Source organism: Athene noctua, chromosome 7, assembly GCF_965140245.1.
Source record: "Athene noctua chromosome 7, bAthNoc1.hap1.1, whole genome shotgun sequence".
Taxonomy (NCBI): Eukaryota; Metazoa; Chordata; class Aves; order Strigiformes; family Strigidae; genus Athene; species Athene noctua.
In genome coordinates this window covers 18,325,744-18,349,675 of record NC_134043.1, presented here as the reverse complement: position 1 = coordinate 18,349,675, position 23,932 = coordinate 18,325,744, and the positions used below count along the sequence as shown (strand labels likewise).

General features: G+C 60.6%; 3 protein-coding genes across 6 annotated transcripts; 2 read left to right on the top strand and 1 right to left on the bottom strand.

Moving 5' to 3' along the window:
• Positions 1-608: 608 nt before the first annotated feature.
• On the top strand, positions 609-6,068 carry GLB1L (galactosidase beta 1 like). The gene is made up of 16 exons (XM_074910615.1): positions 609-722; positions 1,184-1,356; positions 1,665-1,815; positions 2,060-2,120; positions 2,394-2,488; positions 2,868-3,048; positions 3,131-3,189; positions 3,358-3,479; positions 3,682-3,722; positions 4,015-4,133; positions 4,274-4,348; positions 4,427-4,516; positions 4,655-4,768; positions 5,064-5,195; positions 5,559-5,774; positions 5,850-6,068. The coding sequence occupies exons 1-16, from the start codon at positions 609-611 to the stop codon at positions 6,066-6,068; spliced, it is 1,962 nt and encodes a 653-aa protein (XP_074766716.1).
• A 243-nt stretch (positions 6,069-6,311) lies between these two features.
• ANKZF1 (ankyrin repeat and zinc finger peptidyl tRNA hydrolase 1) lies at positions 6,312-13,032 on the bottom strand. Of its 4 annotated transcripts, none has more exons than XM_074911205.1 (15): positions 12,807-13,032; positions 12,422-12,519; positions 11,934-12,036; positions 11,371-11,555; positions 10,996-11,111; positions 10,574-10,727; positions 10,123-10,345; positions 9,825-9,926; positions 9,459-9,638; positions 9,228-9,344; positions 8,544-8,817; positions 7,965-8,076; positions 7,674-7,841; positions 7,487-7,557; positions 6,312-6,908 (listed from the first exon to the last, which is right to left on the bottom strand). In XM_074911205.1, exons 1-15 carry the CDS (start codon positions 12,931-12,933, stop codon positions 6,788-6,790), a joined length of 2,151 nt encoding a protein of 716 aa, XP_074767306.1. In that variant the 5' UTR covers positions 12,934-13,032; the 3' UTR covers positions 6,312-6,787. The 4 variants fall into 4 exon arrangements, with proteins under 4 accessions (XP_074767306.1, XP_074767307.1, XP_074767309.1 ...); XM_074911206.1 differs by having other exon boundaries at positions 9,459-9,614; XM_074911208.1 differs by having other exon boundaries at positions 12,914-12,932.
• A 335-nt stretch (positions 13,033-13,367) lies between these two features.
• On the top strand, positions 13,368-23,665 carry ATG9A (autophagy related 9A). Its single transcript, XM_074910876.1, has 14 exons — positions 13,368-13,524; positions 13,843-13,886; positions 15,222-15,286; positions 15,582-15,743; positions 15,847-15,988; positions 16,934-17,682; positions 18,004-18,157; positions 18,383-18,562; positions 19,447-19,692; positions 19,995-20,215; positions 20,608-20,725; positions 20,922-21,141; positions 21,285-21,427; positions 21,512-23,665. The coding sequence occupies exons 1-14, from the start codon at positions 13,422-13,424 to the stop codon at positions 21,515-21,517; spliced, it is 2,553 nt and encodes an 850-aa protein (XP_074766977.1). The 5' UTR covers positions 13,368-13,421; the 3' UTR covers positions 21,518-23,665.
• Positions 23,666-23,932: the final 267 nt, after the last annotated feature.

Here is a 23,932-nt window from a genome sequence, read left to right as displayed (position 1 = left end):
CCCCCGCCCCCCGGAGCTGGCCCCGGTGAGCCAGGCCCCTCGCCCGGGCTGGCAGGTCGGCGGTGCAGGGGACAGAGACGGCGGGGCCACTCCGGTAGAGCATCACCCCCTCGCCCTGCCCTGCCGCACCTCCCCGGCACCCCTGTCACCAGCTCTGTCACCAGTTGTGTCACCAGCTCTGTCAGTGACCAGGCTCCGGCCCTCGGTCCAGGGACTTCTCCCTTTCCTTCAGACAGCAGCAGCATCCCCCTTACCGGAGCCATAACCGAGGTTTCCATCACCACCTCTCTCATCAAACAGGCGGGCTGAGCTCCCGCAAAGGCATTTTGTCCGGTGGTGACACTTTTATGAGGCTGCGTGTCCCCCCACGTGTGTCACCCGCCACCCCGCGGGGCACTGGGCACTGGAGCTGGCTGGGGCGGTGGTGTGCTGCCTGCACCCCGGGCTGGGCGGGCTTTGGGGGGGGTGACGTGCAGCTGGGCCAGGCGTGGGGGGCCAGAGCTGCTCACGCCCCCACGCCACACTCCTTCCCAGCGGCGCTGCTGTTCCAGCTGCCTGCACTTAGGACCTGGAGGAAGCGCCTGGCGCTGGCGGACAAGAATCATGTGATGCTGGTGTCCACGTCCCCCTCCGTCCCCCATCCCGGGCCCATCGAGCGCCCGGCGGCGATGAGGCTGCCGGCTCTCGCCTTGCTGCTGGCGGCAGGGCTCCTGCACACGCAGGTTAGCGAACACGGGTGGAAGGTTTGGGAGAAGTGCATGGGGCTGAATTGCGAAGGGTCAGCTGGGACGGCTCCGGGATCTGCCTTGCTTTCCTCCCTGTGTCCCGCTCTTCCTGCTATGGCTCCTGTCTGCTGCAGCCCGTGTCCCGCCCCAATGGCCTGCTCCTGCTCTCAGCTCCCTGCCTGCCCTCCCAGCACCCGTCCCCCAAAATGCCATCAGATCAGCCGCTGGGTGTTTGATTAGCAGGGGGGGGGCCATCAGGCGGTGCAAATGGCTGCCCTGCTTGTCCCTCTGTCTCTCCTAGGACAACATGGTACCTGCCTCAATCCTGCCCTGAAGATGGGGAGGGAGGGTCCCCCCCAGGCGCCAGCCCCCATCAGTCCCTGTCCCAGGGAGCGTGGACGGGGGTGGCTGGGCTTGGGGAGGGTCTGCAGCCCCCCTGCACTGTCCCACTCCCGCAGGCCTCCCCCCTGGCACGCTCCTTCCAGCTGGATTACAAGGAGGACTGCTTCCGCAAGGATGGTGCCCCTTTCCGCTACATCTCGGGCAGCATCCACTATGCCCGCGTCCCGCGCCCCGCCTGGAGGGACCGGCTCCTCAAGATGTACATGAGCGGGCTCAGCGCCGTGCAGGTGTAAGCGACGGGGGCAGCCCCGAAGGTGCCCAGCCCACAGCTACCACAGCCCCTCAGGGTCTCTGGGGTCCCCAGAGAAGGGACAGAAGCAAGGGTGTTGTCTGATCACAGGGAGTGGGGACCAGCCCTTGAACTGGGCTGACTGGGAGCCCCAGGACTTCTCTGCCAGTCACAGTCCAGCCCCAGTTGTCATCCCCAGCCCAGGCTGAAGGCCTGTTCCCAAGAGCAGAGAGACCAGCCTGTGGGATGGTTCCCCATTGTGCTAGCTTGCCCTTAGCCTCCACATGCTGATCCCTCCTCTCACCCAGCTACGTCCCCTGGAACTACCACGAGCCGCTGCCGGGGCTTTATGACTTTGCTGGGGACCGGGATGTGGAAGCCTTCCTGGATCTGACAGCCGAGCTGGGACTTCTGGTGATCCTGCGGCCGGGGCCCTACATCTGTGCAGAGTGGGAGATGGTGAGCCCCAGACCTGGGATGGAGGAGTCATGGGTGTCCCAGGAAGGGCACAGCGGGGTTGGCCCTTCTGGCTGGCATGCCAACCCCAGTGCCATGCTAGCCATGCCCAGGCTGCTGCCTTGCGGGGCACGTGCCACTCCAGGGCCAAATGTGAGCATTGTGCTGGCCAGGTTTCAGCTGTGTTGCCAGCCTGGGCTGCTGAGCAGTTTCTCTGCCTCTCTCTCTGCTGCACATGTTTCTCCAGGGTGGCCTGCCTGCCTGGCTGCTGTGGAAACCAGACATCGTCCTGCGCTCCTCCGACCCCGGTGAGCCTCAGCATGGGGCTCAGGCCACCATGTCCTTACAGCCTGATACCAGTCCTAGCATGCTGGTCTCTCTTCGTGCACCTGCCAGCTCTGTGCACTTGGTCTCTCCATCCTCTTCTTCATTTTTTGGGAGGTCCATAGTTCATCCTCCATCTCCCCTTCCGCATCGTGCTTGGCCCTACCTCGTCTGCTCCATCCCCCTCCTGGCAGGGCTGTCTGTGGGTGGGCTGGGTGGACACTGCAGCTGAACTGAGCTGCCCTCTGTCCCCCCAGCCTACCTGGCAGCTGTGGACTCCTGGCTCCGTGTCTTGCTGCCCAAGATCAAGCCACACCTGTACCAACATGGGGGGAACATCATCAGCGTGCAGGTGGGGTGCTGTGGGACCCAGCCCACTGCCCTGCTATGGGTCATCTTTGGATGTGCCCCAAAAAGCCACCTATACCCCCTACACCATGACCTCATCCGGCACAGCTCGTAGATAAATCTCTCCCAACCTCTGGACCTGGGTTTAAATCTAAGGGCTGGGACTCTGGGGTATCTGCCACCACCCTAGTTGTGGTGTGAGGGACACTGGAAGAGCTGGGGGTCTTGGTGGGGCCGGAAGGTCATTCTCAGGACCAACTTGGGGTTTGTCATGCCATCCGATGTTGTCAGGGGGGAGCCGGGTGCTCATCCCAGTGGGTGGCAGAACCTGGCTTCAGCCCTGCCATGTCCATGCTGGGTGCCAGTCCCTGCCCTGCTCACAGGTGGAGAATGAATACGGGAGCTACTATGCCTGTGACCATGGGTACCTGCAGCATCTGCTGGGCTCCTTTCGGGCGCTGCTGGGGAGCGAAGTTGTGCTCTTCACCACTGACAGCACGCGGGCGGAGGAGCTGCGCTGTGGCACCTTGCAGGGGCTCTATGCCACCATAGACTTTGGGCCAGGTACCCTTATGAGGGAGAAGAAGGAGGAGAGAGGATTGGGTCCCTGCTCTGTCCTCCAACCTTCCTCCCTCCACCTCTGCAGACTCCAATGTGACAGAGGCGTTTGATGCCCAGCGCCAGGTTGAGCCAAAGGGGCCCCTGGTGAGCTTGGCATGGGCGCTGTGGGATGGGGAATGACTTGCGATGGCTTTAGGGAGGCAGAGGGGCTGGGTGAGGGGGTGAGGCTGCAGGAGAGAAGGGGGGATGTGGCTCACAGAGGCGTGCCAGGAGCTCCAGCTCCAGGCAGGTGACAGTCCTTTGCTCCCCCAGGTGAACTCCGAGTACTACACGGGCTGGCTGGACTACTGGGGGGAGGCTCATGCCAGCACCAGCTCGGCGCAGGTGGCCCAGGGGCTGGAGGACATGCTGCAGCGGGGAGCCAGTGTCAACATGCAAGTAGTCATCTGGCGGGGGGGCACAGCCTGGGGGCGGTGATGCCCTCCCCTCTGCCAGCATTGTCCCTCAGGTCTTGGGCATGGGGAGGTAGGCAGGGCTGGGACTGCTGGTGGAGCATGGAGCAGGGCAGGGGCAGTGGTGGGTGAGCCCCTGTTGGGTCTGTGGGGTGCTCACAGGACTCTTTGGGGTGTCCCGTAGGTACATGTTCCATGGGGGGACCAATTTTGCCTACTGGAGCGGTGAGTAGGGCCCTGCCCTGGGGAAGGTGGGGGCCACACTGTGGGGCTGGGGGGACTTTCCTTGGCCACCCCCAAGGAGTCTGTTTCAGGTTCCCACAGGGCAGGCTGACACATACCCAAGGGCCTCTGAACCCAAGCCTGTCCCCCTCAGGGACTCCTTTTTCCCCAAGCAGGGGGCCCCAGTTCTGGGCCATGGCCCCCTCTATTGCCTCACAGCCAGCCTGGGGCTGGGGTCCATGCTCTGGGCTCTGCCAGAGCCCCTTCCTCCAGCTCCCATCACTTTCCTGGCCAGGAGCTGACTTCAAGGACCAGTACAAACCAGTGACCACCAGCTATGACTATGATGCCCCTCTCTCAGAGGCAGGAGACCCCACTGAGAAGCTGTTTGCCATCCGCACAATCATCAGTAAGGTGCTGAGCCTGGCAGGAGGAGGGGGACAGCACTGGGGCACCGCTGCCTGTGCCAGGGAAGTGGGGACCCAGGGGGACGAGGCAGGGCAGGGGACATCTCCCTGCTCGCCCTGGAGGGCAGCTGACAGTTTGCTGTTCAGTTCCAGCCCCTGCCAGTCGGTCCAATGCCACCTGCCACCCCCAAATATGCCTATGGCTGGGTGGCCCTGAGGAAGGTGAGTGCTTACCCCTAGGACTGTGCTGCCTGGGCCTGGCACTGCCCCGCTGCCCAGTGCCCATCCCTCTCTTTGCAGTATGCCAACCTCCTGGACGTCTTGGATGTGCTGTGTCCCTTTGGGCCCATCCAGAGCCAGTTCCCCCTCACCTTTGAGGCCATAAAGCAGGTGAGGGGCTGGGTGCAGTGAGGGACCCTGGGGAAGATGCTCTTAGGCTTGTCTATCCTGCCCTGGCTACAGGGTGGAGGACCAGGGCTTGTCTCCAGACCCATATCCCTTTCTGTGCTGCTCTGCTGTGTCCCGCAGGCCCATGGCTTCGTGGTGTACCGCACACAGCTGCCCCGGGATGTCCTGGACCCAGCCACACTGGAGGCTCACCCCCACAGTGTCTGTGACCGTGGCTACGTGATGCTGCAGAAGGTGAGGCTGCGGGAGCATGCCCGTCCCTGGCCCGTCTTCTCAGGAGGGCTGTAGGACCTGCAGGCAGAGGAGTTCTGCCCTGCCAGGGTCTTGGGGACAGCCAGGGTGCCAAGAACCACACTGAACCCTTGTGGGGTGGCCCTCTGGCCCAAACTTGTCCCCTGTGGGGGAAGAGGGCAGCCCTAGGCTGGTTCAGGGAGGGCAGGCAGCAAGATGCAATGCTGGCAGGCTGCTGGCAGCGACTGGGGCAGTGGGATCCAGGCACGAGGTAGCAATGCCGACCCTGTGGCTGCAGGAGTACCAGGGGACGCTGGAGCGGGACGGGCAGAGGGAGCTGCATGTGACGGGCAGGGCAGGGGACACCCTGGATGTGCTCCTGGAGAACATGGGCAGGATCAGCTTTGGAGCCAACATCAGTGACTTCAAGGTGAGGGGAGAGGGCCGTGGGGCTCGAGGGGATGGCCTGGGCACCCACATGGCCACACCCCCTCTCCTGCATCCCGTGACAAACTCCAGCCATGGCAGGGCCACCCCCAGACCTGCTCCCTGGTTAATCTCACATCCTCCCGTCCCCTACTCCTAACAAACCCACCAGGACCAGGATAAGGCCTTGAGGTTGTCACCCCAGTCTGCCAGTTACACTGCCATGAGAGCCAGGGCTGTGCAGCCCCTCAGGGGATCCCCTCCCACCTCCACTGCTGTGAGGGGGACTTGCCCTGGGGAAGCCAAACATTCTACTGCCTGTGGCAGACTCTGCTGATGCTTCATTTTCCCTCCTGCTCTGTCTCAGGGCTTGCTGGGGAACCTCTCCTTAGACTCCAGCCCTCTCAGCAACTGGTTGATCTATCCCCTGGCCATAGACACTGCCGTCCGGCAGGGCTGGCCCCACACTGCCCTGCAGAAATCAAGCAAGGGGGGCAGAGCGGGGCCAGCCTTCTACACTGGGACCTTTGAGACCCCTGGCATTGCCTGGGACACCTTTGTGAAGTTCCCAGGTTGGAGCAAGGTAAGGCGGTGTGTAGCCAGAAGAAAGGCAGGAGGGTGGAGAGGGGCACAGCTCAGTCCCCTCTCAATCTTCCAGGGCCAGCTGTGGATAAACGGCTTCAATCTGGGCCGGTACTGGCCCCGCCGCGGGCCGCAACAGACCCTCTTTGTGCCTGGCTCAGTCCTGCACATTGGCCGCCCCAACAACATCACAGTGCTGGAGCTGGAGTGGGCACCTGCCACCCCTCTCTTGCTCTTCCTCGACCGACCCCTTTTCAACAGGACCCTCAGCAAAAGCACCAAGGCCACAGAATAAACACAGAGTGGCCAGGCGCCGGCATGGCCTTGTGCTGGGGCTGCGGGGAGGGCAGGGGGCTGGTGAAGCACAGGGGTGAGCGGAGGGGCTGCAGGGCCCTAGGAAAGAGGCACAGGCCCTGGCATGAACATCCAGAGCTCCTGCCCTCCTCTGGGGCCAGGCTAAATCTGTGCTAAGGAGAGAACGGTCCAGGATTTTGCGTGTTAGTCCCACGCTTGTCCCAAATAGTTCCAGCACTCATGCTGACTCCCCCACTGCCTAGGGGGTCAAGGCACCACTTTATTGACAATGCAGGCAGAGGAGGTAGCTGCTAACATGATAAGGGTGAGATTCTGATGGCATCCAGGAAAGGAGATGGTGAAGCACAGCCCAGAGGGTGCCCAGAGGCAGCTCAGGGCTGTGGTGTCAGGATCTGTCCCACCACCATAGACAGCAGCCTGCGAGGTAGCCATGAGAAAAGCTGGCAGCGGGACCCCCAGCTGGAGCCAGGCCATGGAAACACTCCTGGCAGCTCACACTAGCACCTGGGGACCTCTCAGCTGTAATGTTCCCAGAGCCACCACCCAGGGTGACATTCATGCCCAGATCCTTGCCAGGGTTGCCCCAGAGAGGGACAGGGCCAGCTCAGTCCCCGTGACCAGCGCTGCTCCACAGGCTCTCCCTTGCTGCACAGCTGTGTCTCCACACCAGTCCTCGGCAGGTGACAGCAGTCCCCAGCCTTATGTGTGGCTGGCCCGGGCCCGGCGGTGCGTTTGCAGGCAGGCCGTGGAGCAGAAGGAGAAGTCGAGGTAATGGAAAGGGATCCGGCCCAGCAGGGACTCTCCACAATGCCAACAGCGTCTGCAGGAAAGAGCAGAGGTGGCCCTGAGCGAAGGGGACACTTGCAAGAGGGTTAGAGGAGGAGAGAATTCACTGCCTGGGCTGTGATGTGAGACACAAGCAGCAGGAGCGAGCTGGGGCTCCCCTGGTCTGACGGGGCTGCTGTGCTCACCCAGCAGCCTGGCCAGGACACGCTCCCTGGGGAAGATGCTGCGTGGGAGCGTGGTGTGAGGCACTCTGAGGCAGGCTGACTGTGGGGGAATTTGGCCCCACACAGGGTTGTCAAGCCCCTGCCCAGATCAGCACGGGCAGAGCTGGCAGCCCACATGCCTGTGGACATGAGATGTTGGGTCAGGGACTGGGGCACAGGAGTGGCTGTGTGTGGGGATGGTTTGCCATAGATCTGGCTGCAAGTGGACCAAGTCATCCTTTGCAAAATATTTCAGGGGGGCAAGGCAAGATAGGGAGAAAGCTGTTACACAGGCACTACTGGGAAGTGAGTGCACAGGAATAGCTTTAGACTGGAAATGAGAACTGGAGCAAGAAGGGCAAGGAACAGCTGTGCTGACGTGGGAGAGTTTGTCTGCAGGGGCTGTTACCTGATGTTGGCCAGAGTTGTGCTGGTGTCCTGCAGCTGTGCAGCCAGTCTCCGCTCGGCAGCCAGCGCCCTCTGGGAGCAGAGAGACTGCTCAGCGCCCCCAGCCCCTGGGAGCTGCTGTGCCCAAAGCCCACCGTGCTGGCGCTGCCCCAGCTGGGCTGCACCCCCTTCCCCACACACAGCCTCACCTTCTCCCTGTCAGATAGCGCTGCGAACCGCTGCTTCTCCCCCTGCTCCTGCTCCCAGCGCTGCCGCTCCTCCCGCTGCACCTGCTCCCGCTGCTTCCGCTGGGCTTTTTGCGCCCGCTTCTTCTCCAGCTTCCTGGCCTCCATCTCCTGTGTCAGGGGCCCTGGCACCTGGGGACAGAGTGCAGTTGGCATCTCCCACTGAGCCAGGGGCAAAGACACAGGTGCTCGAGGGGTGCTTTGCTCTGGGGTCCCCTGGCCCTTGGAAGGTGAGGGCAGAGGGCAGGCACCCACCTGGGCACGGCTGTAGTCGTACTTGTCTGGATGGTCCACCATGAACTTGCGGAAGGCGTTGCGGGTTGGTTTGTCAGCAGAGACGCAGTAGGGGGTTCTGTCCTGCCCGTTTCTGCCAGACAAGGAAGACCAGCTCACCCTGCCATCACACTGCCTACATCCCACTGGGCTGTGAGCCCAGCAACTTCCCAGGGATGACTGACGGGTATCACAGCCAAGGAGGGGAAAGTTGCTTATCTGTACACTGTGATTCCCCAAATCCTGCCCTTCTTGCATCAAAAATGCCCTGCAAAGGGTGGTCTCATCCCCACCCACTGAACTGTCTACCAATAAATCTGGGAGCACTCTGGGGCAGTGCCTGCCTGCTGCTGTGCCAGACCAGGCAGGCAGAGAGAATGGTGGTTCAGCTCTTGGGCCTCCTGTAACAAACCCAGTAACAAGTCCTGGCTGGGAGAGACCAACCCTGGCTGTCCCAGGACAAAGCTGGCACCAGTCTCCTGTGGCTGAGACAGGAGGGAGCTTTTGGGCTCCTACAGCAGGGGCGGTGTTTGCCAATCGCTGGGCACCCTGCGGCCATACCTGAGGGCAGGGTCTGCCCCTGCCTCCAGCAGCAGGCACACAGCCTCGGCCTTCCCTGCCCGTGCTGCCACATGAAGCAGGGTGCTGCCGTGCTCATCCACGGGCTGGTTGAGCAGGGACCAGGGCATATCCAGGGGCTGCGTGCCCTCCCCATCCTTGCTGTCTGCCAGCAAGGCCCTGCTCTCTGGCACAACCAGGAGGTGCCGCAGCGTCCCCACATCTCCCGTTTTGCAGGCGGTGAACAGGGCATCGCGGAGCTGGGTCTGAGGGTCTCCTGCGAGGGAAGAACAGGAGGGGAGTCTGACGGCTCCCTGGGAAGAGCAGTGCTCTGGTGTGACTAGGAAATACACATGGCGCAGTTAAAGCATCACCCTGCTAGCTGGATTTGGGCACTGCAGGATCTCCAGCATGTCCAGTCTGTGACAACATGGCATGGCACTGCTGGCAGCAGTCGAGCCCTCTACTGAGATAAGGCCACTCCAACTCCCCCCAGCACATGTGGCTCAGCCAGGTGCTTCCTGCCCCGCAGGGTTCAGAGTCTGAACACACAGCTCCCTTGAAGGCACGGGGATGCACTACAGCCACCCCACATCCAGCTGCATGATAACACGCTCTTCACCCTGCTTCAAAGCCACCAGCAAATGGGGTAGACCTCCACCCAGCCCAGCTCCCGACCCCACTTACTTCCATCGCCCCAGGGAAGGGGCTCAGCCCCAGCCTCCCCCTGCAGCTCCGTCACCAGCTCCAGGTCGGGCTGCCCACACTGGGTACCACAGCACCCCGTCTCTTCGGCATGGGGCCCTGCATAGGGAGCACACAGTGAGGAAGAGGGCCAGGGCCAGCCTGCACCCCAGCCAGAGTAGGCCCTTCCCAGCTGCATTCCTACACTGTCCCCAGCCAGTTCTTCCCCCTCACCCTTCTCCACCTTCTTGTCCCTTTTCTTCCTCCTTTTGCGGTTTCGCTTGGGCATCACTTCAAACTCCCGGAGGTCCAAGGTCCCCAGTGTCACTTCCACAGTCTCTAGTTCTCCTGAAGGGCTTTCCTTCTCCTCTTCCTCCTCCTCCTCTGGGCCTGAGGGGGTTAATAAGACAGGGGCTGAGGCCCCACACACAGCACAAATCACTCAGGGCCCTCAGTCAAGCACAGCCTGCCCTTCTCTGGCCCAGCTCAATGCCACAAGCTGCAGATCCCCGCTGTGGGGCCAGACCCTGTCACAGGGCTGCAAATTTGGTCCTGCACCATAAGACCAGACCCTGCTGCTTGCTCCATGGCTCAACTCACCACTTGTGTCCTCCTGAGGGGGATCCATCTCTGCTTTCCGCTGCCTCTTCTGCCAGCCCTTCCGGGGGGACCCAGTGATGTCCTCCAGTGGCGTGTCCTTCCCTGGGTAGCAAGGATGTTCCTGTCATTGCCTGGGGACAGGGAGCACCCCATGTCTCCAGGAATTGAGGGTTGGAGAGCTGGAACCTCAACCCCATAGGGCAGCACCCCCTAACATATGTAGAATTACACAAAGGACCATGTCACCCCCCCTGCTCTGACCCCCACGCCCTGGGGCACCAGGGCTGGGCTGACTCACCGTACACCTGCAGGCTGGCCAGCGTGGCGTGGACTCGCAGTACCTCTCGCAGGGTGGCCCTGCGGGTGCTGAGAGGGATGTGGCAGACGCGAGGGTCGTCCCAGGTGAGGGGAGGGTTCCTGCCACCAAAGAGCAGCGCACGGTTGTGGCGCGGGGCCCGCAGGAAGATGCGCTGAGCTTCCTTCAGGTGCTGGGCCCAGGCTGCCAGCAGGTCCTGAATATCCTGGGGAGGAAAGGGAGGCACCACAAGGTCCTGAGTGTACCGTGTGGGCACAGGCAGGTAGGTCTGGAGCAGGACAGATCCTGAACAGAGCAGCCACAGTTGGGCCCTGACCCACTTTCAGAGCTCACACCCCACCCGTGACACCCAGCAGCGGTATGGTACCACCCCGCCGAGCCAGTCATGACCACATGTCCTTGCTGAGAACCCAGTGCTGTGGCCCAGCCCCACCTTGAGCAGTGCAGCCTCATTGTAACGCCGCAGGGAGGCTCCGGCCGACCTGGGTGCTGACCCTGGGGTCTGGGCGTCCCGTAGGCTCTGGGCTGTGCCCCGCCGGGCTCGCACCGTGTAGCGGTGGAATGTCTTGTGCTCCTGCACCTGGGAGCTGCAGAGAGGGGCAGACAGGCATGGAGAGAAGGTGAGCTGATGCTCCTGGGACCACGGAGGGCTTGCAGCTTGCCTCTGGGGTCCTAAAGATTAATACTTCTCCTGCAGCACAACTGGGCTTAGCCAACTCCCAAGCAAAGACTAGGAGCTGAAGGTACCCAGGGTGCAGTAAGCACTGCAACGGAAGAGTAGGGAGGCTGTCCAATGCCTAGTCCCACTTGTCCTTGCCCAGGGGGGCAACGCCAGCTCTATGCCCCTGTACTTACCCCTGGAACACAGCTCCTGCAAAGTGCCCGCCGCCCATCATCAAAACAATCCAGCACGTGCTTGCACCAAGGCTCTGCAGTGATGCCATCAGCTCCGCTGGCTCCTCAGTGCCACCCTGAGACACAGACACCCCTGTTATAGCACCCATGGGATCATCTCGTACCCTTTGCTGTCCCCTGGAACACAGACCAGTCCCTCTGCTGCACCAGAAGCAGGTTTCTGGGAGCATCCCAGAGCCAACAAGCAGGCCACCCGCAAGCCTGGGGCTCTGACCGGGCACCAGAGACCACCCTTCCCATCACAGGACATGAGGGATGTCAGGCAGATGTCCAAACCCCAGTGCCACCCTCCCAACAAGCAGGGCTATGACTTGCCTTCCCGGCGCCCAGCACACAGCGGTAGGCGGAGATGAGCTGGCCTTTTGCATTGCGGAGCAGCACCTTGTGGGAGCGGGGTACCAGGGGTGTCCCAGTGCTGTCACTGGCAGAGGGCAGCAACTCTGACTCACTGCTTGCATCGGAGCTCTCGGAATCGGACCCTGAGATGCTGGAAACATCACCTGCAAAAGAAAGAAAATGAAGCAGGGCAAACATCAAAAAACAGCTTCCCCAAAAATTTGCAGGTGGCTCCAAAGGCCAGCCCACAAACCCAGAAATGCCCTAATACCCCACGTATCACAAGGGAGCTGTGGGCTGGGAAGACAGGCGTCTGGGGCTCTGGATCCCCAGGTATGCATAAGCATGGCTCAGATAGAACACTCCCTTCTGCCCATAACAAGTCATCAGGAGCAGTGCTGGATCCCTAGGACACCTCACAGGGGCAGAATAAAGGGACCCTGAGCTGCCAGAGGTAGCTGGGGGTTTTATACCCACACAGAAAGCCCCAGCAAGACTGCTGACATCCTCTGGGCTCTGCTGGGGGAAGCCCAGTTCCTCACCTGCACGGGTTTTCTCCTCAAACACTTCCATTGGCAGTGTCCGGTGCCCCAGGAGTCGCTGCTTCAGATTGAAGCGGTGCCAGTCGAGATGGTAGTGTTCAGTCTGTGGAGGAAAGAGGTATGAGCCAGCAGGGTTCTGGGGGTCCATGGAAACCCCTGCCAGCAAAGGCCCTAATGTGTCAGACCCTGAGGGCTAAACCGATGCTGGCACCCTGCAGAGATCCTGACTGGAAGACAAGGTACGTGAATGAGTTTGCCATCTAACAGTTAACCTGAACAGGCCCAGGCCTGTGGTGCACGTACTGTTTACCTCCAATAAATTACATTTTAAATGATAACATGCAGGGTCTGAGTGACAGATCCCAACAGGATGTGGGCAGCGGAGCTCTGGGAAGCAGCCAGTGCTGAACTGCACTGCGCTGGGGCTGAGCCTCCACAGCAGGACCCGCCAGCCACGCCAGCCCCGCTCCCACCTCAGCCCTGCTCACCTGCTCCTCCCGGCTGCCGAACACCTGCCCGCAGGTCGAGCAGCACATCCGCTCCGGCACCCCGGGGACCCCGGGGGCCCTCTCCTCGCTGCTGGCAGCTGCGGGAAGAAAGGGCTGTGCTCAGCAGCTCCCCTGGCTGCACCGAAAGGTGGGTCCCTTCACAGCCACTGAAAGATCCCTACGGCTGTAGGAAGAGCTTCGGGGACCTCGGGGTGACACCGAGGAAAGGCCATTTACCCACCCGCCAGGCAGCTCCCATGCCAAGCTCCAGCGCGGCCACCCAAGCTGTGTTGGGGACAGAGCTCCTTCTTCATGGCCTGGGGCTGGCAGACATGAGCTTGGCCAAATACTGCCCCCCACCGCTGCCCCGCGGACCCCCACGCACCGTGGCTCACTGGTGCCGGCTCGGCGGCCCACACATCCGCGGCAACTCCGGTGACGAGGCTCAGCCCACGCAGGAGTTCGGGGTCTCGGGCGGCCTCGAAAACTGACCTGCTCTCCGGGGCTGGCATCGCTCCTGCTCCCAGCAGAGGGGACAGCGCCTGAGTGACGGGACCAGACCCGGGGGAGGCGGGAACACCGAACGGGCCCCCTTCCCGGGGTCCCCCTCCCCGCCCGTCCCGGGTCCCCGCCCCAGCCCTCCCGCGGCGGCTGCCCTCGGGATCCTCCCCAGGCCGCTGGTCCCCCGGGGCCGTTACCCCCGCGATCCCCGCCTCCCCCGGAGCCTCCACCCCCAAGTCTTCCCCCGCCGGGAACGGGACACGCGCCCCGTCACTCACGTGCTGCCGCCCCCCGGCCTTACGTCACATCCAGCTCGCCTACGGGCCGCCGCTAGGCTCAGCCCGCTTTCCCGCCCTCCCGCCTTCCCATTGGCCACCCCCCGTCCCTCCCCGCGACTGCCATTGGGCGTCGCGGCCGCCAGTCCCGGGGCGGGGCGGGCCGGGGGGGAGCGGGCCGAGCCGGGCCGGGCCGGGGGCCGCCGGCGGCGCGGGGCCCCGCCATGGCCCATTTCGAGACGCAGTACCAGCGCCTGGAGAGTTCCTCCACCGAGTCCCCTCCCGGCGGCGGCGACTTGCTCGTCCACGTTCCCGAGGGCGCCAAGTGTGAGCGGCGGCACCGGGGATCGGGGCCTGGCCGCCGGCGGCGGAGGGGCGGCAGCCTGAGCCTGAGGAGAGCGGGGGAGCGGGGCGGGGAGGCGTGAGGCGGCGGAGGCCTTAGAGACCGGCGGTGTGGCTGCGGGGGGCAGGTCCAGGCTGGTGCGGGTGGCCGGGGTCGGGGAGAGCAGCCGGGGGTGGGGGCTGTGCGGCTGGCTTGCGGCCTCGGGGAGCCCGGGACGGGGGAAGGAGGTGGGGCTGTGCCCCACACGCAGGAAGGCTGGGTATGCCGGAGGGCCCCTCACCCTGCGCTTCTCCTTCCTTCAGCTCCATGGCACCACATCGAGAACCTGGACCTGTTCTTCTCTCGCATATCCTTTTGCAGGGGTGGGGTTCAGGCGGGATGCACCCCACCACCTCCTGGGCTCTCAGTGCTGATGGAAACACTGGGTTTGATGTAACTCGGAGCTCGGGCAGCCTCTGCCCCTTTTTGTAGGACACCACGCAGCTCCAGAGGGGCTGGTGGTGGCATGTGGAGTGCTGTCACCCAACACCGAAGGGACAGACAGGTTCTTTTAGGGATCCTTGGCAGAGTAATGATGGTGCTAAGTTGTAATTCCATTTAAAGCTTTATTTTTCTTGACAGGATTTTATTATTAGCATAGTGTTCATAATCAGAGTAGCAGAGGATTTCTGTAAGCAGAATCAGTGTAGTACAATTCTATAAGTAGCATAGTACAGAATTTTATAGCACCACTTAACTTACGGTTTCTAATCATCTGGACTCTGCAGATCAAGTCTTAATACATGGTTTGCTGTATCAGTATAACAATTGTAATCTAGACTCAAAAATCATATAAAAGAGTACAAGTCACTCACTCAGTCCTTGGAGGAAGCAGACAATGGTGTAAGTGTCCTTGGCAACTGGGGTGTCCTGGGTCTCACTGTCCAGCAGCAGTTCTGGTCCAAGTTCCCACTCAGGACTTGTAACTCCTTGATTTTGCAGACAGTGTTCTGAGTGCTGTTAACACCTCCCTGTTCTGTGACAGGGTCATCACTGCTGTCAGGTTGGCCAGGTGCCTCGGACTTTCAAGGCCAGCGTGGAAGGGAGTAATCAGTCTGGCACTCGGGAATCTTGAGGCTGGTAGGGAGGAGAAGAAATCTGTTTGGTTTGTCTTCTTGGTTCACAGGACCTTCAAGGCCTGATAATGAGGGAAAGGGAACTAATAGGTGATTTGCTCAATCACAGAGAATAGCTGCCTGCCTTATAAAATGGTGTTAGTTATGCTAACCACATTACCAGGGGTTGGGAACAGGGGTTATTGGTCATGGGTGCCAGTGGTATTAAATGCATTTTTGGCTGTCTCTGTGTTGTCCTGCTCTGCGCTGCCCACCTTTGTGCAGTCTGAGGGCAGGCTGAGTTTCTGCTCTGTGCTGGGACAGACCCTGCTCTGGGTGTTGGGTGGGGGAAGAAGGGATCTGAGATGGAGCCAAGTCCTGTTACCCCAGCTGTGCTGTACCCAGGCAGAGTGTGTTTCTCTGCAGTGGAGAACCAGCTTGCTGCTGAGTAGAGGTGTGAGGGGTTTTCTGTTGGTCCTGGAGGGAGACAGCTGGGAAGCTGAAAATGCCAGTGGGACAGAAGCCTCTCCATCCTTTCTCAGAGGGAAGGAGTCCTCCAGACTGTTCTCCTTGACTGTAGCTTTCACATCTATAACTTGCATCAGAAGAATGGCTTCACTTGCATGCTCATTGGAGAAATCTTTGAGCTCATGTAAGTGCAGGTTCCCCGTCCGCTGTAACTGTGACAGCTCCTGGGTAACAGCCACAGGAATCTGCCAAGCTCCTGCAGCTGGGTGGATGGGAGCACTCCCTTTACAGTTGTCCTGTCTCCCCTTCATTTGGGTTCTCCATGCCCTAAACCTGCATTCCACTTTGAGGAACTGGTGCCTTTGAGCTTTCCTGCCACCATGACTGTGGGAATGCACCTCAATGGCACATGACCCTGTCTGCTCCGCGTTATGGGGGCAGAAGAGTGATTCCCTCACACCTGCTTCCTTTTTTCACAGGCAATTCATCTTTGTGGTGGCATTCACCACCTTTCTTATTAGCTGCGTTGATTACGACATCCTTTTTGCCAACAAAGCGGTAAATCACAGCCAGCATCCGAGTGAGCCCATTAAGGTGACTCTGCCAGATGCCTTCCTGCCTCCAAATGTCTGCAGTGCAAGGTAGGAGCAGCGGAGGGCATGTTAGCCAGTGCTCTTGCTTTCTCAGGTAGTCAGGGCACCTGCCAGGGCCTGTTTCCCACTACTTGCATTTTCTTGTTTGCAGAATCCAGGCAAACAGCTTCCTCATCTGCATCCTGGTGATAGCTGGGGTTTTCTGGATCCACCGACTTGTCAAATTTATCTACAACATCTGTTGCTATTGGGAGATTCACTCCTTCTACATCAATGCCCTCAGAATCCCCATGGTAAGTAGCTGGGCCCAGGGCCACGTGCGAGGACACTAAGGGACATGGGGGGCATTTGCTGGGTGTTCAGAAGCTCGCCTGCGCTGCTCTCTGGAGCCAGTTTCTCCAGGAGTCCTGTACCATGCACTTTTCCCTCTGCTCTGTAATCACATGGGTTTCCTTTCAGCCTCTTCTCCAGCAGACAACTTATTCCATGTTAACCCCTCTCTGCCCAACCTGCCTCTCTGCCTGCTGGCACATACCTATGCCATCTGCCACCCAATATGTTTATTCTTCGGTGATGGCCTTTTCTGTGATGCCTTTCAACAGAAGGCATAAGTGAGGATATCTTCGTACTTTCCTGGGTTGTGGACAACATCATCTTCCTTGTTCACTGGGGGGAAACTGAGGCACAGAGCTACCTAGTTGGTGAAAACCACACTGGAGCTCGGTGTGTAAAGGATGGGGTTTGAGGCTTGCGTGTATAACCTAGTCCAGAGTCCTTGCTCTGGTGGACAACATCAAAAAGTGTGTGCACATGTTTTGAGGAGAGGCAGTGTCTTGAGGAAGGTGGAGTGAGCCAAGAAGCTTGGTTTGTCCCTAGCTTTTCCACAGGCTCCCTCTGAGACACTGCTTAAGTCCCTTCCCCTCTTGACTCCAAATGGCAGCTCTGGGAGGACTTGTGGGAGCCTGGAGCTGTGTTTGTGCCTCCAAGGCAGTTGGCACATGAGTGGCTGGGGAAGTCAACTGTGCTAATCTGGGGGTAAAGGGCACCGGGGCAAGGAATGGGGTTTGCTCGGGGCAGGCTGAAGTGATGCAGGGCGGTGCCTCGTGTCCCGGTGTTGCATGTGCCTCGTCAGCACCCCAAGGGGTGCACTGGGTCCTGCTGTTTGGGTGGACTCAGCCCAGCCTGCCTCTGTCCCTGGACGCATCCTGCCCCTAACCCTGCTTCTTGCCCCCTTCCAGTCCACCCTGCCCTACTACACCTGGCAGGAGGTGCAGGCCCGCATCGTGCAGATCCAGAAGGAGCACCAAATCTGCATCCACAAGAAGGAGCTGACGGAGCTGGACATCTACCACCGCATCCTTCGCTTCAAGAACTACATGGTGGCCATGGTGAACAAGTCACTGCTGCCCATCCGCTTCCGCCTGCCTCTGCTGGGAGACACTGTCTTCTACACGCGTGGGCTCAAGTACAACTTTGAGCTCATCTTCTTCTGGGGGCCTGGCTCCCTCTTTGAGAATGAGTGGAGCCTGAAGGCTGAGTACAAGCGGGCCGGCAACCGCCTGGAGCTGGCTGAGAAGCTCAGCACTCGAATCCTCTGGATTGGCATTGCTAACTTCCTCCTCTGCCCCCTCATCCTCATCTGGCAGATCCTCTACGCCTTCTTCAGCTACACGGAGATCCTGAAGCGGGAGCCGGGCAGCCTGGGTGCCCGCTGCTGGTCTCTCTACGGCCGCTGTTACCTCCGTCACTTCAACGAGCTGGACCATGAACTGCACTCACGCCTCAGCAAGGGGTACAAGCCGGCTTCCAAGTACATGAACTGCTTTATCTCCCCACTCCTCACTATTGTGGCCAAGAACGTGGCCTTCTTTGCTGGCTCCATCCTGGCTGTGCTCATCGCTCTCACCATCTATGATGAGGATGTACTGGCAGTCGAGCATGTCCTGACCACAGTCACCCTGCTCGGGGTGGGCATTACGGTGTGCAGGTGAGATGGATCTGTGCTCCCCCTGTGCTTCTGGCAACACTGTGGGGAGCAGTGGGGCTGACAGCTGTCCATGCAAACATGCTCTCTGGTTGCAAGTAAATGTGAATCTGCCTGAGTGAAGGGCAGGGCTGGGGTGAGGCAGGGGCAGGCAGGGGAAGGCAGTATTCATGGCCTTGTGTGCAGTGGTTGTGTGGGCTGGGCTGGCAGGAAGCTTTGGCTTGGGCGTGAAGGCTACAGGTGGAGCCGTGACACGAGCCAGTCACCCTGCCCTCCCAGGAATTGAAGTGTCATGCTGTGATGCTTCCCTGCCCTGTCCTACAGGTCTTTCATCCCCGACCAGCACCTGGTGTTTTGCCCAGAGCAGCTGCTGCGAGTCATCCTGGCGCACATCCACTACATGCCTGACCACTGGCAGGGCAATGCCCACCGCTACGAGACCAGGGACGAGTTTGCCCAGCTTTTCCAGTACAAAGCGGTGAGCTTGGCTTTTGTGGGGCTAGGATGGGGACTCACCCCCACTCTTGCAGGAGGGTGATGCTGCTGGAGAGCCGTGCAGCTTCTGGGCTGACAGAGGAACAAGGCAGCTTTCTTGGAGATACCCTGCCCCAGAAGATGGGGGGTTGGACATGGGGACTGGCTTTGGGTTTGTGGGTTCTTGACATCCTCAAGCTTGTGCTGACCCCACCATCTCTGTGCTCAGGTCTTCATCCTGGAGGAGCTCCTGAGTCCCATCATTACGCCCCTGATTCTCATCATCTGCCTGCGGCCCAAGTCACTGGACATTGTTGATTTCTTCCGCAACTTCACCGTGGAGGTGGTGGGTGTGGGTGACACTTGCTCCTTCGCCCAGATGGACGTGCGCCAGCATGGCCACCCAGCGGTAGGTCCCCTGGCTGGCAGGAGAGCAGCCTGGGCTTCCCACCAGTATGCCTGGTCCTTTGGATGCATGAAAGGCTGTAACTCACCACTCCTGGCAGCCCTCTGCCCAGCCACCTGCTCTCTGCAGGGTGTCTGGGCCTGCCAACACAGGTCACCAGCCCCAGAACGCTCTTGTGGCCCAGCTGTGATTATGAACCTGGTATTTTGTGAACCAGGCTTTGTTGTTTCTTTGTTTGATGTTGTTGCCTCTCTTCACAACCAAGAGTCCTGTGTCCTTGGGAGAGGCTTGGGGATATCTGGGCATTTAGAAAGCGTGACCACTGAGAACTGACTTGAGGAAGCTGGGCTGCTTGTGTCCAGGAGAGAGGCAGCCTCGAGGAGATGGGAAGCATTTTCCATTATGTAAAAATCTAGTGCGGAGGGAAAGGGGACCCATCTGTTTCCTGTGCCTGAGTATTTAGGTTACTTGCCAGGAAAGACTGCCTAGTGACAAGGCCATGAACTAGGGATGGGTTGGACTCACTGTGGCAGGAAGCTTTTAAGAACAGTCATTTGTTGGCTGTAGTCACTCCTGCTGTGAGCTGGAGAGCGTAAGACGAGGCTTTCAGCTCTATATTTTGTGACTAGTCCCCATCTCTCCAGTTCCCTTGCAGTGATGCATGTTCTGGGGTCGAGGTGGGAGACGCTGTACTTGCTGCTTCTTCCCCAGGCTGTGAGAGCTGAACTAGTATGGATGGGGCTTTTGGTGTAGTGCCTGATACGTGTGGAGCTGTGGCTCAGCTTATGTGGGTGTTGCGTGCTTTGCCCGGACTGATCGCAGGATTCCCAGGCCTGGCGGGGATGTAAAGCAGATCCCATCCCTCATTACGTGTCTGTGTTCCGCAGTGGATGTCAGCAGGAAAGACGGAGGCCTCCATTTACCAGCAGGCTGAGGATGGCAAGACGGAGCTGTCCCTCATGCACTTTGCCATCACCAACCCCAAGTGGCAGCCTCCCCGTGAGAGCACAGCCTTCATCGGCTTCCTGAAGGAGCGAGTGCACCGGGACAGCAGCGTGGCGCTGGCTCAGCAGGCTGTGCTCCCAGAAAACGCCCTCTTCAGCTCCATCCAGTCCCTGCAGTCGGAGTCAGAGGTGCCCAGGGTGGGGGGGATGCGGGGTGTTCTTGGGGTGCTTGCTGGGTGCTGGAAAACTGATAATCAGGCCCTCTGGGCAGTTTTGCTCTTGTCTGGGCTGTGTCTGGTGATGCAAATGTGATAGACCAGCACTAGTTGGGACTGTTGCTAGGTTTCTAGAGAAGGCAACATGCTGTCCTGGGGCTCTTTGAGGTGGGAGAGGGGCTGAGAGAGCTGGGGTGCCTCAGTTCTGTGCTGCTGGCAGGGATCAGCCCTCCAAGCCTGCACAGGACAGTGATTCTCTCCCTTTCAACTCCACAGCCTCACAGCCTGATTGCCAATGTGATAGCTGGCTCCTCAGCACTGGGCTTCCACATGGGCCGGGAGGGACAGGCCTCCCGCCATCTCTCAGAAGTGGCCTCAGCCTTGCGTTCCTTCTCCCCACTCCAGTCTGCCCAGCAGCCTCCCAGCAGCTTTCAGACGGGAGGAAGGGATGGAGAGGGAGCCCAGCCTCGGGGTGCCAGTGCCATGACAGCCTCTGGGTAAGCTGCAGGCTGGAGAGGGGTGACCAGACACGTTGCATATTCCTTAAACCCTTGTCCATCTGACATTGTATTGTCCTGGATGCACAGTGGTATTTGTCTCTGCAGCCTGGTACAGTAAGGGACATGTTCATAAGCAGAATTGGGTGCTTAGGCTAGTGCCAAAGGACAGTGTTGGGGTTCTGGTGTTCTCCTGTAGGTACCACTGTGGTAGGGAAGAGGCAGTGCCACTGCAGGGCTGGTCACCATGTGCACCTGGGGAGAAGCTACAAGAGGGCCTGTTCCTACCTAGCCCAGGAGTGGGTCTCTGCAAACCTGACAGGAGAGCGGAGAGGGGCTGGGCGGTGGGGGGAGCACTGGGCAGCAAACACCACTTGTGTGTCCCATGGCAGTGCCGATGCAAGGACCGTGAGCTCGGGGAGCAGCGCCTGGGAGGGTCAGCTACAGAGCATGATCCTGTCGGAGTACGCCTCCACTGAGATGAGTCTCCATGCACTCTACATGCACGAGGTGAGCAGCCTGGAGCTGGGCCAGCCAGAGAGGCACGGGGCCAGGGCAGGCAGGACTGGGGTAACCTAACTGGAGTGACTGGGATACCAGTGTGAGTGAGAGCTGAGACCAGTGTGTGTACAGTGCTGGGGAGAGGGTGTGTTTGGGCGTCTGGGCTCTCCCACACAGCTGACTCACCTGTGTTTTGGCCTTGAAGTTGCACAAGCAGCACACCCAGCTGGAGCCCGAGCGGCACACTTGGCACCGGCGAGAGAGTGACGAGAGCGGGGAGAGCGCCCACGAGGAGCTGGATGCTCAGCGGGGTGCCCCTGTTCCCATCCCTCGTTCTGCCAGCTATCCCTTCTCGCCGCGGCAGTCTTCTGAGGAGACGGCCACGCTGCAGACCGGCTTCCAGCGGCGATACGGTGGCATCACAGGTACGAGAGCCAGGGCAGAGGTCTGAGCTCCGGGTCAAAGCCCCATATCCAATGCTCTGTCGGGACTGGCATGAGCAGTGTGCCTGCCCCTGAAGACTCAGAGTCCCCCAGGGAGCTAATCTTCCTCCTTGCCTGTCCTGCAGACCCGGGCACAGTACACAGAGCCCCATCACACTTCTCCCGCCTCCCGCTGGGAGGCTGGGCTGAGGACGGGCAGTCAGCGAGACACCCAGAGCCTGTGCCAGAGGAGAGCTCAGAGGACGAGCTTCCACCACAGATCCACAAGGTAGGGGTGAAGGCTGTGGCTGAAAGAGGAAACGTGTACTTAGGATGGTCCCAATAGGAGCCACATCCCCTCTCTGTCTTGCAGGTATAGCCTTGTAGACTGGGGATCTCGTGGGGTTTACAGACTGGGAGCTGCCTGGGCAGCAGGATGTGGCGTCATCCTGATTCTTCTCCTGTCCTGAGTGGACCGGTTAGTCCCGGGCTCCATTTCGTTGCCATCAATTGCCGAAGAGACAAAACTGCCAGGCTGGCGGCTTTGCGGTGGCACCTTGTGTCCAGCCGTGTGTCAAGTCAACGCCACTCTTGACTCTTGTGGGGTGAATGCGTGTGTGAGTACATACATGTGTCTGTGTTCACATCTGTGTCGTCCATGTCGGAGGATCGCTGCAGAGCCTGCGAAGCTGACATGACAGGACTAGCAGCGGGCAGCTGTGGACTGGCTCAGAGGTGGCAGCAGCAGCAGCTACTGTTTGAGGGGATGTGAGATGGCACCAGCTCCAGATACCTGCCTGGAGCTTGGATCTGTCTCCAGAGTGAAGGCAGGAGCCGTTCAGGGGGGTCTAGCTCAGCCTGTAGCACCACACCTGCCCTCCTCGCAGCCCTGAGGAGGTGCCCAGGACCATGCTCACCCTCTGGAGAGGACCGACGTTGTGCCCCTCAGCCCAGAGCAGGACAGCAGCGGGGCAGTCAATCACCTCTCTGCCCCAGTACCCTGCAGAGTGATGAGCCCCGGCTGCTGCTGCTGTTGGTAGGGGCGGGATCTAGAGCTGGTGGGAACAGCTCTGGCTGGGATCCGGGGATGCTGCAGCCCTTCCCTGACTCTCACGACAGCTGGCCTGTCCCCTGCACGTGAGGAAGGGGCAGTGGGCTGAAAGTCCTGGGTCCCTGATGTCCCTCCCAGCTGGCAGCCTCTGTGCCGTACCTCTGGGCTAGGGCAGCATCCTCCTCCCTGTGCAGCGCCCACGGGCTGCGGGCTGCTGTGGGCCCTCCTGCAGTGCCAAAGAGACCCCAGCGTGGGGCAGCCCGGCATCTCCCAGGGGTGCTCGCAGCCCCCTCGGAGCCCACCCTGCAGGTCTTGTTTTCTGTCTATTGGTTCCCTTCCCCCAGGCATGATAAAGGCCTTTTTCCCATGCCCAGGCTGTGGCACATCAGGTCTGTCCTCCTGATGTGGCCGTTTCTGTGGTATTGGGCTTTTCCAACAAGCAAAGCTTCAATGTGTCCTACATCTCACCTGGGGGCTCCCAGCTTCTCCTTCCCTTCAAAAACCTTCCTTTTGCTTGCAGCGTGGCTTTGGCTGCTGTGAAGGCCATGTACCAAACAGCTGGCTCATGCCTAGTGGGGCAAGGAGGGGTGCCCTGATCCCGGGAAGGAGAAGCAGACCCCAGCCCAGCCTTGGGGGGGTGGTGGGGGATTGGGAGCCCAGCTGTGCAGTGTGGCCTTGGACATGACCTTCCCACCATCGTTCTGGTTTTCCCCTTTTCCACTGGCAGCTTGTGCAGATCTGCATCCCGGCTAACCAGGCTTTGCATTCCCCTTGCCAGCACGGCAGCCCTTCCCCTGCCCTCCCCGCAGCCCAGGGCCACCTCTCTCCCGCTGCCGGGGTGCTCGCCCTCTGCCCTTTGAGCCTGGGCTGGGTACACTGCTGAGCTGCCCGCTCCCAGGGGCGTGTGCACCCGGGTAGCCAGGGCAGGAGCAGGGCTGGGGTGCTCGCGCAGGGGCAGGCTCTTTGGGGATGGCGATGGGGAGGGACAGACCCCACTGCTCTGGGGTCTGTGGGAGACCAAGTGGAGCATGCTAGAGCAGAGCTTGGGCTGGGGATCAGGTCTTTGCTGCAGGGGTCAGGACTGAGCCAGGCAGAGGGTCCCTGGACCTGGGTGCTGCTGGGGTCCTCCCACACAGAGCAGCCACAACCCCGCAGCAGCTCTGCCTTGGGGCTGTCGTGGCAGAGTAAAAGGAAACTGAAAGCAAATTCCCCAGGAACCCAAGGCTTTCCTGTGGCTGGCAGTGTCCTGGGGCAGGAAAAATGTCTGGGCCTTTCCTGGGGCTGGCAGGAGGGAGAGGCCCGAGGCCGGGCAGGAGCAGGCCAGAGTCCTTGACGCATGTTTTGCTTGTGTCGTCAGTGTCCCATGTGCATGGCGAGCTGCTCCTCCTCCTCCTCTCCCCCCGGGGGAGCGCGGTGGCGCCCGCCGTGCCCTCGCTGTACAGCCGTAGAGCCGTCTAATAAAGATGGGCTGTGTCATCCCTGCCCGCCTCGAGTCTTCCCTTTGCCCTGTGGCACCGCGGGGCCCCCCTGGACCCGGCCACGGCTGCGGGGCACCGAGGACGCCGGACCAGCCAGTGCTACCTCGGCTGCTCCGGCGGGGCTGGGAGCTCCGTCCCGGGGGCTGGGGGGGGGCAGGCAGGGGCTATATTTATCCCCGGGAGGGCAGCGCCCCGTCCTGCCTGACCTCTGCGGCGGGCAGGGCCCTGCCTGCGGCGGCGGGGGCTATCGCGGCACCGCAGGGCC